We start from the raw sequence: 13408 nt of genomic DNA on the forward strand, positions 1-13408 counted from the left end.
TGAATTGCCTTCCCTCCATAGTGGGTACAGCCCCTGCTCAGCACGCTGCTGGCAGCTTCTCAGTGTGATGCTCCTTGACATACTCAATTCAGTTTCTCAGCATCTTTATGGAGACAAAGAAGATGTCATGTTGTGCTGGGCTTATAAACTGTGTCACTGCCGTGGCAATCAGGGGACAGGGGTTAAAAATTATTTTCATTGGTACCTAATTTCCTCTTTCTTTGTGGTAAATTCATATATTTGTAAGCCTTTTTTCTTGTTCTTAACAACAGACTTGTCATATGCTTTTTGTATGTGTAATTCTATTCTCACTGGTAATTGTATTCTTAATATCCAGACTTCTTGGTATATGTTTTATCCATATGCCATAAAATTGTTTTCAAACTGGCTCTACATATTGTTGTACCCATTCCCCCAAAGGCTAAATTAAAGGCTCAGGTTATAATGAGGCACTGCATATTTTGAAAGCAGATTCTGATCCACAGTCACTGACTTTCTGACAATAATTGGAAATGAACTCTGTCAGGTTCATCGTGTGTAAAAGTGCTGTATTTTCATGATAGCTTTTCTTTCACATGAAACTAGGTAGCACTGAGTAACGTTATTCATAGGCCTGATGGTAGGTGAAATATTACAAGTTGTGCAGTCCTGCTGTAGATTATATGCATGTTTAGGCCTTGGTTCTGTAAGGCTGTCGGTGGGAGCTTTGAGCTGATACAACTGGGAATAACTTCAGTCTCCAAGCGTGAATCTTTCTGAAGCAAATTTTGGGTGCTTCAGTTCTTCAGAAGGAGTACAGTCTGACTAACACAGCTTAGAAGGAGCTTCGTTGGAGGAAAGGAAACTCTAGGGATCATGTTTCCAGAAGAAATATGAAGCAAGGTTGATATTTAAGCTGAGTTTTGAAAGTGAATGAGACTTTGGCTAACTACTACTGCAGCCTTTCAGTGAGAAGTGTAATCTCTTGTCTGGACCACAGCAACAGGCAACATAAGTAGTTGCTGATAGATATTCAAAAGCTTAATTGCTAGTACTAAATTAAGAAGGTAAATAAAGAGGGTTTCAAAATGCAGTGTTCTCAGTCTGCATTCAAAGTTATGCTGAAGAAGATATCCTTACAGTCAGTCTAGAGAAATTTTGGTTGAAAAAGCTTTCTGGAAGAACTAAAAGATAGTGCCTTAATGTAAAAAAAAACAAAAAACGAAACAAAAAAAACCCCACCCAATTCTCCAATATCCTTCTTGTGTTGGCTTTAAGTAGTACAAACTTACAGCACTGGAAAGGTTTTGACTGAGGACTATTTTCTGTGTGAGAATGTGATCGTGTCCTAGTTGGGACTAACTCCTAATGCTGAATGGGTGCAGGTTGGGCTTGACTTAGGCATCAGAAGTACTCAGAAGTACTTGTGGTTCAGCTTTCAGGTTGTCTGGCTTCAGCTATAATTTCCCTGATGGAACATGGCTGTCATATCCGGAATTCTGGGGGGTTCTCCTATGAGGAACTGTTTGGTTTTTATCAGCTCAGCTGCTTTATGAAGTGTATTTTGAGTCTATTTTCAGAAAAAAGGCTGCTTAATATCTTAATTCTGGTTTGAAGTGTTGGCATCTTAGTTTAATATTAATTACTGTCTTAAATAATTGTCTTGGTCTACAGAAAAGCTGAACTTCTGGCAGCTTCTATGTAAACACAGCTAACTTTGAGGGCCTGTAAATATTTCAGATTATCTAGCGTTAGGAAGTTGGTGTTGGTTGTTTTTATTTTTTGTAAATCTTAACCGTAACAAAAGCTCATATGAATCTTACTAGATACTTATTCATTAACGTTGCTTACTCTGACAAGATCTGTTGATGTGAATTTATATTCTGATGCAGTTGATGTAACGGTGAGGCTGGAATGCTGTACTCTATCTAACTTTTTATTTGTACTGGAGTCCTTGGAAAATCCATTAATTTGAACAACTACTTAGCTTGTATATTCCCTGGAGCAGACATTGTGCTACAGCAGCTTAGTAGGCAGATACTTAACATGAAGAATTAAATTAGATTGGACTTACTGTGCGCATCAATCTGACCAGCATGTACTTTCAAGTTACTCAGAATGCGGATGCAATTTCTCATTCACCTTTTTTTCCATCTTTTTTCCCTAAAACAAGGCTTTTGGAAACGAATACTTCCAAGACCATGACTAATTTTCCACTTCCAACAAGAACTACTAAAAGAGCCGTGGAAGTAAAGGGAGCTGATTGCATTCACCATGCTGTCTGCTTCAGAATTTACCTTGGGCATGACATTGCAATTGCTTCATAACTGTGAACCTGTATGTGACAGAGCATTATCTTTCATCTGTTACCCCCTCTAAAATCAAGATGTTGAGGCAGTTTCAGGAACAGTGTGAGATTTTTTTCATCTTTTGCATTTAAAATTGATCATTTAGAAGTTTTCATTTTGTTTTCGCTGCCATGTGAAGCAGTTCATTCTATTTTTTGCTCCACAATTTTTAGCAAGCACACAGGCTTACTTAGGGAAGGACTGACTTAAGTCTGTCATGTCGATTTGGATTAGGTGTATGTGTGAGCATAATTCTTGTTTTGCCTTTTAATGTAATTTTTAGTGCCAGGAAAGTAAAAAAATTAAAACTATTGTGCCTAAAAGATCTCTGGTGCATTTCTAATTATCTTCACGTCATTTCTTAGAAACATTCAGTCTGTTTTCTCATCTTTTCGACCTTTACTCCTCTGAGCAGAAAGCTCAGATTCTAAAGCTCCTCTTGTTTACATATAAATACAGAACAATTACTTTCCAGTCTTCTAGTAGCTGTGATTAAGCAGAGCTGTGGCATGTTATTATGATGTTCAATTGAACTTTGCAATAGCCTTTGTGTCAAATGATCTCCAATAGTTGTAGACTAAACTATATTTTTCATTTTATCTGAAATTACAATAACAGTTTAAATCCTTGGATGCTGTTCTTAATCTGTACCTTGGAGGGAATGAGCAGTGATTAATACTTAATTTCTTAGACATGGATACTCTTTTTTATTGCTCTGATTTGACAATTACAAGAGAGTTGGATGGCAATAATTAATAGGAATCCTGGGTACTCGGAAAAACAGTTAAAGTAGCTTATGTTGTTGAGTGGCTTCAGAGTATGCTAATAAGAATCTTCACAGATGAAACTGGACTAGTCAGAAGATGTGCACCAGCAGCATACCTAATGTACTTTTATAGCTGATAGCTCCAGTCTGCCTGTTGGACTGTCTAGTTTAAGTCTTCTCCTCCAAATAGCCCTGAGTGGGTTTTTGGTACTGGGCACTGTTTCGATCTTCAGTCACTCTGTGGTACTTCACCGTGCTACTTACTAATGGCTAGAGGAAGCACTTAGCAACCATCCCTCTCTTATCTGCAACAATAAAAAATAAAATCCTCTGATCTACCAACTTCCACTTGCAAATATGCATTCATTCAGAGTAGTATATAGAGCAATGAAATCAGGCAGCAGTAAAAATGACAACAAGCAAGTCTCAGTGGAGGGAGATCTAAAAACCAGAGGCTTGGATATCAGCTATACATTTTGCCTTCTGCAATTGGAAGGGGAAGAGTAATTTAATCTTCAAGCACTCAGATGGGGAGTGATGAGTGAGGAAGCTATCACAACCTGAGATCAAAGCTGTGCTCAAAGCTTTGTATAGGCATGGTGCCATTTTACGCTTCCCAGAACCTAAATACATTATCTGTTTCACAGGATATTTCTCCTTGGTTACATAGGTGGAGTAATATAGGATGGAAAACTTTTTTTCGTTCAGTTTTTGACTAATAAGATGTATGTTCTGATAAGATATTCAGACACCTATTTCTTTCCAAATTTAAAATGTTCTTATTTGTCACAGCAGCAGTATACACTTCCTTGCTATCTGATGCATTAATTGTATAGGTTTTATACAGTGATTTTTATTACCTGGTTTAGCTGCGTTGTCTTCTACTTTGTGTTTAAGATCATAAAAGCTGGTTTAAAATGCCTGTTCTAGATAATAGGTGTACTTGTAATTTGACACATTTAACTTGAAGCCGATCCCTAATACACTGTAAACCTACAGACTGCTGCAATCTGAATTACGTTTAGGCAAAAGGGCCCACAGAAATATAAAAGACCACAAGGCACACGGGCTGACTCCTCAGTGGGGACTAAAGTAGGCTAAATGGAAACAGTTCATTTTGAGTTAAGTACAATGCATAAATGAGAATATATTGGAGAGGTTCAGACAGGAACAGTGCAGCTTATTTTGAGGTGCCTATACCTGTGGTGGGAAAAAATATTTTAAGTTGATCCACAAGAGATTTCTGAGAATTAAAAGCTGTTATTTTATTATTTTGAATTTTTATTATTTTTTCAAAGCAAACTTCTTGATTTAGGTTGTGTATCGGCTGCATTTACTTGGCTTCACTTGACAGCTTGCCATGACAACATTCTGTATTCTTAGTAGATTTTTGCTTTCAAGTGAAGGCTTTGCTGCATTTCTCCTTTACTTGAGTTACATTGACAAGGTACCAGTACCTACTGCTGCAGTTAGATCAGTCTCCAGTTATAACCTCATGTGTATCCTTAGAAAATGTTCATCTTTTGCACTGAATCTTTGTGCTTGGAAGCCAGATCTTGCTTGCCATAATCTAGCAATTATTCTTCTGCTACTCCAGTGGCTTTCATTAACTTTTGATACAGAAACTGAATGTGTGTGGGATAAACCCTTGTTTCTCTTGTAATATTTATTACATCATCATTTCAGCTTCAAATGTTGGCTTTTTTTTTTAATATTCAAAGCATAATACTGATGAATGTCCAACGATTTTCTGTTTTTAAATATTTATCTTATAAAGATGAGAAGCACAAGCCAGTTAATCACTGCATATCCTACTGGCAAACTTGTTTATGGGGAATTAAGCAGCAGTATGATATATACATTTTTCTGCAAAGTGTGGTGAAGTGATTTTGGATTTCTTCTGTTCTTGAGTTCGACAGCTCTTTCCAAAATATTGTTATAAATTGCTAACACTTAGCACTATTCTTTTCCAAAGTATTTTACAAATATAAGCTTAACTTTAAAATGCACTGTTAGTACAGGTCACTTGATGTTGTAACTGCGTTTTACATGCAGGGAAACTGAGGTAGAAATGTTAAGTACTTTAAGCCAGGCCACTGGAGATTTAGAATGCATATCTCTTATCCATTTATCCATTAGCCCTGTGCTGAAATCATAGGATTACATCATTGCCATATTCCCTCACATAAGATCTATCGATATTCCATTGACACCAGTGGGGAAAAATGCCAGATTATGTCAGCCAGCTTCATGTCTGGGCTACACTGAACATGTCAAGGCCTGTGTGAGCTGCAGCCAGCTTGGATTCAGCATGAAGCTGTAACTGTGGACCTCTCTTTGTCCCCTTATGGGGAAAGCACTGTTATCAAGTGGAGGTTTTATTCTTTGCGTGTTGTAATTTACTTTGGCATAAATAAAATCAGTTGGCTGCAGCGTGCAAGTGAGAATGCTGGTATAATAGGCTTTAGAGAACATGTCATGATAATATGATGTGAACGTGAATTACTCTTGCGCAGGTCTGATGGAAAAAATCCTCTGTAAAATCTTGTTCAGGCTTCTATGCTAGCATGTGACCTTTTACCTTAGTCTAGACATGTCCTAGTTATTTCTGGTTTATATGAAGATTGCTTGATTTAGGACAACTATGTTAATTTAATGCTTGTCACGAATGATGAGGTTTGCAGTCTGAGAAGCTGACAGCTTCTTCTTTGCAGAACAGAGTAAGCAACAGCAATGTAAGCTTCTCTGGACCCATACTGTGAATGCCCTGTCATCTGTTTTTCATGAGATAAGTTTTGAGCTTCAGCAAGTGAATTCTCTGCACAAGAGAAGAACTACAGAAGCTCTTGCTTTTTTTTCCACTACAAACTGGTTGAATGACATAGATGGTTTTTGAAATCTCTAGTTATCTGATTCTGAGATTATGCTTCTGTTGCTCGGTACAGTTCAAGCCAACAGTCTAGAAACTGGTTGATAGCAATGTTAATGTAAAATTATTACGTATGTCAAAATATAAGAAACAGTTTAATTAAACCCCATTTATTAAGTTGACTTGTTGGGAAACATCCAGCAGTAACTTGCACGATTCATGTTTTTTTCTTCCCTAGAAAAATTTTCAGACTCTTAGAAGGTAATCTTATGTCCTTTCCCACTCTTTACCAGCCCTTGGTGGAGCCAGTACTGTGCTTTCAAAACATGATTGCTCATTTTTCTCTTTCATACAGAACAATTAGCTTTCTAGGATAAAGCTCCTGTCTTTAAGTATCATTAAGGATGTAAGTGTCAGTGTGGTACACTTGCTGTGTCTGGGATGCCTTAAGCCTACAATTCAATAACAGCACGTTCAACCAGGATTTGTTCAGCATGCTTAGCATCTTCCAGATGTGATACGGTTACTGAACGTGCATACATTACTTAAGAGAAATACCTTCGCCTAATAAAGGCCCAAAGGTCAGACAGCCAACTTGGAGGTGCTGATTCAGACAGGATTAACTCATCTGGAGCTCAGAACAGGCTCTTCTGCTCTGTTCTCAAAAGCAGTTAACCAACTGCGAATGACTTAGAGAGCTTGCATGGACCACTGCCCAGTGTTCAGTTCACCATCCAATTTCTTCCTCGCAACAGTCTTTTCCTGCAGGACCAGAAAGTAATTCAGTGCCACAGTCCAGCAAGTGAGTCTACTTTGGGGAGTGCTGGTGTAGATGATGTCTTCCAAGCTATGATTCTGCTCTTCTGCTGTCTTCTAATAATAGAGATACTGTATTTTTTGCAGCAGTCTTTCTAGTGAAGGATGTAAGAAAAAAGAAAGCATTGCTTGATGTTGCTTTTTTTGTGTGCTTTTTCACTGTCTTTCAGCTGTGGTAGCTGATGAGTTAGAAACACCTATATCAATAATATACCATCTCTTCCACTGAGACATAATTTGCTTTTGAACCTCTGTAAGCATTTGGCATTTTCTTGTCACGGACCTTAGGAGTAAAATATTCCTCCTGAAATACTATGCTTTAAGAACATGCAACTTTTATTTATTTTATATTTCAGAAGTTCAGAGATGGTCACTTTCACTGCATGCTTATTTTAAATCTTGTTTTGTGTCTGTAGTAGCAGTAACCTGATGTTTCTGAATCTCTTACAGACGAGAGCAGAGCAGTCCCAAGGTGCATACTTCTTGCCTGAGTTTGCCCTTTCTCCACAGGGGAGTTTTCTTGAGGATACCACAGGAGAACAGTTCCTCACTTACCGTTATGATGACCAGGTCAGTGTGCTATATGTGAAAATGACAGTTGCATTCATTTAACTCTGACACATGGATTATTCTAAGTTAAGAAATGGTGTATGATATCCTTATAAGGTGCAACAAACTATAGCAAAATGTAGATGAAGGCTCTTAAAATCAATAGTAAAAACAAAAAACAAAACAAAACACCAATAATAAAAATAGTTTTAAAAGTAAAAATGATAGCTCAAAAAAACTTGTGGAAATTCTTTAGGGGTTGTAATAGAGATGAAAGCAAGAATGTTTTAATTGAAATAATAGATGTTTATAGTAGTGAAAATGTGTGGAATTAGAGGTTACTGTGATTTCTGTGAGTTGTTTGACCTATCCTAAGCTGACAGTTCTTGGGGAAATTTAATCACGTTTTCTTTCTTGTTAAAATGTCAACAAATTCTGTTTGTGAAATTTTCAGCAGGTTGGGTGCACTATAAATAAACGAATGCCAAGTGGAATAATGCATGAAGCAGAGTACTTAGAAAGCAACAAATTCTGAATTTTAAAGTTAAATGTTAAATGATTTCTCCAGATCATCTGAAACATTGTTAAACATGGAATACAGATAAAAATGTAAAGAAAGCAACATGAAAGAAATGCTGTTAATCTTGGCAAAAGATCTGAAGTAAACTTAGGAAATGCATGGCATGCTGTGGAAATTTACTCATAACACAATGTGTTCCAGAAGTCAGTTGAAACTCCACATCAAAACAGTCTGAATTACACAGACATAGTGGAAGAGGAGGGAATTTTTTAGGAAACAATCCCCAGAAAGAGCTAAACTTGCTTTGCAGTCACAAGGAGTGATTCTATCTGGTGGTTAGCAGGTTTTGTTTTTTTGTTGGTTTTTTTGCAAGATGGACTCCTTGCTGGAGCTATTCAGAGAAAGTTTGTTTATCAGCTGTTTATTAGGGACAAAAGGAAGTGAAGAAGATGAAGTAGAAAGCATGTGAAGCTACTGTAATTTAGTGGAATATATTTTAATTTATGATAATTAGTTCTTGAGAATCTTGATTCATCTACAGAAAAAGTTACAAGTAAGATGTCCGAATAACAAAAACACCTCACAAAGCAATAATTACAGTATAGTATAATCCGGCTGTGACCCAGGCTGCATTTAATGACAGTAGTAGAAAAATCCTGTGAAGGATATACTTCTGATCAAATCAGCTTCCCTTAAATGGAGTGCTTCTTAGGCAAGACAATAAATCAAATGTAACTGAGGGGTAGTACAAACAGTCTATTCAAATAGTCTGACTATGTGAATAGCATTGATGATTTTAAAAAAAGAAACAATTCCCATTCCCCACAAAACCTCAAATACTGGTGTAGATGTATACAGAAGCCTGTTCCAAGCTCAAGTGAATTTGATGGAAAGTTTTTTCCATGAATTTCTTTGGGATCTGAATCAGATCTTGGTTATAGCCAGCTTCTGTTCTTTCACAAATGTAACTCAGATCTTTGAAAATCAGTGCAGGAATAATGAGTGGTATGAATTTAAGTTTGAATTCTTGGAACTCAATGATGCTGAAACATCAGAAAGTTGAAAATAAAGGCAAATATGCTATTACTGTTATTATTAGTTTCTCTGAAGTTAAATTGATCAAGACTTACTAAAAAATGAAAATCTATTGAAAACCAGGTAAGAACTGATCTATGTCTGGTTTTCCTTCCTTGGTGTAAATCAAGAATTGTTCTATAACTTGAAAACAATTACTGGTCTAGGACACTGATCGTAGAATTATGACAGTGTACAGTTATTATTTATTCTTTTGCTGAAATGTTAACATACTCATGAATTTTCTTGTGTTGTTTTTTAAAATTTCACTGTACTCTTTTCTACTACATTCAGTCTATGAATTAAATTAAGCCTTGAACTGGAGGATGAAACTCCTTCACTGGCTGATTTCTTGAATTTTGTAGATTGGTATTGACAGGCATGGACAATAATAGGTTGTTCTTATGAGCCATTTGATTTACTCCATTTTGCTGGGGTTAGTTGTGTTACTGGCAAATACCTTACAGATAAATAATCTGTTTATGAAACTACCACTGGACATCTTGTAATCATTCTTAATCCTTGAAAAGCTGATAAGCACGGTGCGTCTCAAAGGATGTGCCAGTGAATAAAGAGGAATTAATGTGAAGTGAAAGGCCACTTATAAATATGTAATGTAGCCAATACCAGAATGGAATCAGTATAGAAATGCTGCTGCCTAATCCAAAAAACCACAATAGCTTATTCTTACACACCGTAACTCAGTTTAATTTCAGGAATTTATTTTCTGTGTTATTTCACTGTGAAGGGATGCTGGCAAGTGTGAATATACATTATTTCCATTTCCCTGTGTGCTAGAGCTGTCTTGTGGGCGTCCGTGCGGAGTCCTGGTATTCCTGCACATTTTTAACTTGAAAATTGGAACAGTAAAATGAACTCATGCATTTGACTACAAAAAATCAGAAAATAAGTTTTACCCAATCTATTGTGAATACCATCCCTTCATCTGTGTTCATGGGAAGGAACAGTACAGATGAACATTGGTGAGAAGTTCCTAAGACTGTAGTGCAGGAGTGGGAAAAGATCAGTGACCTTCTGCGTCCTTTTGACTAGTCCACCAGACAGCAAGGCTCCTGCAGAAAAGGTGATCATTCCATGTGTTTGCAAGGGTGTCCTTCTCCTATAACACTATTCCAATGAAACTTCTAGTTTGATAGATGGATGGGTATTATTTCTATATAGCATCATCATCATGATCCAAGATTAGTTTCCTTACAACCTCCAAACACAGGAATGTTGCAGAGGGGTTTTCTTTGGCTGTTGTGTGTGATATTTTTCAAGCAGGGAGCCAGTTTAATCAGGATCATTCATTCCTTTGTTAGTAAGTAATCTCGGTAAAGAAGAACTAGCTGTTACTTGAATATTCAGAAGTATTTGCTATCTGAAAAGACAAAGCTTACAATTTGAAATGGAAGATGAGTAAATGTTAAGGGGAACACACTGTACTGTGTTCTAGCCCAGCAAAGTTACATATGGATTCATGTTGTACATGTAAGACAGTACATTTTGTTCTGGTTTAATCTGGCAAGGAGGGTGCTCTCATTTTTGCACAGGATTGTACTAACTCCTTTGCATATTTGGTTGCTATGTGTGCACTTAAGAATTACATGCAGATGAAATTTTTGGGCTACGTAGTTTCTAAATTCAGTTAATGTGTCTCTTACCTCCCTTTACTACGATGGTAGAAGAAAATGCCTTATAGGATGAGATCAGATACTGCTGTCTTTATTCACTGAGGTACTTTTGTGGCATCTAAATGGAATGTTACGTAGTAGTTTTGACACATTTATTCTGTTATCTTCAGGAAAACATAAAAGCAGCTATTCAAAGCAAATGCTTTTGAGGTCATCCAAAAAAACAGATATATATATAATAAGCACTTTGTTATAGCTCTTGCATTGTCCAGCAAGCTATGCCTTGCATCAGTCCATTGTATACTTCATTTCTAAAATTCTACTGAGTCAACGGAATTTAAATCTAACAAAGTACCAGACAGATTTTGATGTGTAGCCAAAGCTTCACTTGCCATTAGAAATTTGAGACTGAAAAAATATGCCCCTCTGCTATCATTCTCAATGAATTTTTTAATAAGTATATAAATAATAGTCCTCCCCCAAGCTTTAAGATACAAGTTATACCTTGCCATAAGGAACTTTCCTGGTTTTCTTTCTGATTTCTTTTGGCTTTTTAACTTCTAATCTACTACAAGATTTTTGTTTTCTCTTCTAGAATTCTAGTAGTACTGGAAAGATTTCTTACAGAAATAAAATGTTCTTGTTTTCTGACACTTAAGGCATTGCTTCCAAGTATTAAAACCATTCCATATGACGGACCACCAACAAGGACAGCAGTGAAAGCTTGGTTGTGCTGAATGTTTGAAGTACCTTTCCACTTTGGTTGGCTGAGACAGACAGCTAGGGGATGGGAAAAAATAAAAGAAAATGAAGAAAAATGCTAGAATTTTTTACTTGATCACTTAGCTTTCTGTCTGACTTTTCTTCTATATTTTTATGATGTTTACCAATTTAAACTCATAACAAGGAAACTCTGATTCTGGTATTACACATATGGCACTAAGTAGTCCAATCTTGGCAAAGAAATGTAGTGTTTCTAAACAAATCTTTTTTTAAAAAAGATTCAGTCAGGAAGAGTGGTAAATATTGGCATCTTAAAACCACCCAGTAAGCAATTAAAATAATGAAAATCTGCGCTTTCAGACTTGAGTGTGTTTAGATATGTGAGGTGAGGTAGAAGCCAGTGAGTCTGTTTCCAAGTAGATGTGCAAGTTATAATACACAGGCTGAGGCTGGTACAGTTCTTTTTATAACTAGTGTTTCTTTGGACTTGCCAAAGAAATATGCTACGAAGTGAAGGCAAAAATTAGGAGATGGAATATCCTGTTGTATACCTTGTCCTGCACACGGGGAAATACTCCAATGTCATTTCTGCATTTTCCATTGGGTTTTGTGGCTTTTACATGTTGCATAAAACATTACAAATGTAGACAGAGTTGTATTTTGGATCCATCTGGGCTGATGTTTCTCCAGCAGCCTATCCCACCTCCTTTTCCCTCTCTGCTTGCTGACTGCCATCCTCACTGATCTGCCTGTGTAACTAAATGTGCATCATGGCCTGGTTTTGCTATCAGCTGTCCTCCTTCTGTACCCTTCTATTCTATCTCACTTTGGCCAGCTAGCTTGCATTTAAATCATCAGTGAAATCATAGAATGGCTTAGGTTGGAAGGGACCTTAAAGCCAATCTAGTTCCAATCTCTTGCCATGAACTAGATGCTCCCACCAGCTCAGACTGCTCAGGGCCCCATTCAACCTGGCTTTGAGCACCTCCAGAGATGGGGCACCCACATCTTTGCTGGGCAGTTTCTGCCTGGGGCCTCACTGCCCTCTGAGTAAAGAATTTCTTCTTAACACCTAAGCTTAATATCCCCTCTTTTAATGTAAAGCCATTCCCCCTTGTCCTATCACTATCTATGCATGTAAAAAGACAGTTGACCTGCTTCTAAGCATCCTTATAAACTGCAATGAAGTTTCCCCAGAGTCTTCTGTTCTCTAAGCTGAACAAACCCAACTCCATCAACCTTTTTTCATCAGAGGGGTGCTCCAGCCCTTTGATCATCCTTGTGGTTCTCTTCTGGACCCACTCAACAGCTTCACATCCTTCCTGTACTGGGGGCCCTAGGCTGGGCACAGTAGTCCAGGTAAGACTTCACAAGGGCAGAGCAGATGGGGACAGACCCCCTCTCTCACTCTGCTGCCACCGCTCTGTTGGTGCAGCCCTGGACACTGTTGGCCTTCTGGGCTGCAAGCGCATGCTGCTGGCTCATGTCCCGCCTCCCATACATCAGGGCACCCAAGTCCTCTGTAGATCTGCTCCCAGTGAGCTCTTCTCCCAGAGGAAATGGAGCTAGAAATTATTGGGCTTGTATAGAGTTGTATAAGAGACAAGTTATTTGCAGTTAAAACATCAGTGAAGAAAAGCTCAAATTCTGACAAAGGAGGAAGATTTGTATTTAGTGGCATGCTTACTACCAAAGTACATAGTGTCCCAGTGTTCTACTTCTGTGTTACACTGTGACGTGACATTTTTGTTGAAATCCTGAAGGAGCATTCAGAGCTATTAAAAAGACTTAACATCTTGAATCTCGATCATTAGCTCTTCATTTAAAGATTCTTTTGGAATGAATCAAGCAGTTCTGATGTGGACACAAGCTATTTTAGGTGTTCTTCCATGCTGCAAAACTTCCACCAAACAACACTCCCAGTGATTTCATTTGTGTACTCTGAGTGAGCTGATACAACTAATTCTGTTCATGCACCAGTGGTGTAATGGCTAATGCCTGGCTACCTGAGTTTTCAGTATTGTTAGAAATATTCCTCTTTGGCTGAATAACGTGCTGACCTTGCAGTCCTAATTTAACCAAAGCAGTGCTATTAGAGTTACTAAGCACTAACACTACTGATGTGAATCC

General features: G+C 37.6%; 1 protein-coding gene across 1 annotated transcript in view; it reads left to right on the top strand.

Moving 5' to 3' along the window:
- ADAMTSL3 (ADAMTS like 3) overlaps positions 1-13408 on the top strand; it is a 173382-nt gene that overhangs the window by 22085 nt on the left and 137889 nt on the right. The window contains exon 2 of the mRNA XM_065733955.1: positions 7229-7348. Within this exon, the coding sequence (XP_065590027.1) occupies positions 7229-7348 (120 nt within the window). The remainder of the gene's footprint in view (positions 1-7228; positions 7349-13408) is intronic.

This window comes from Cyrtonyx montezumae, unplaced genomic scaffold (assembly GCF_038088225.1).
Source record: "Cyrtonyx montezumae isolate F1298 unplaced genomic scaffold, pur_monq_1.0 scaffold_17, whole genome shotgun sequence".
Lineage (NCBI taxonomy): Eukaryota > Metazoa > Chordata > Aves > Galliformes > Odontophoridae > Cyrtonyx > Cyrtonyx montezumae.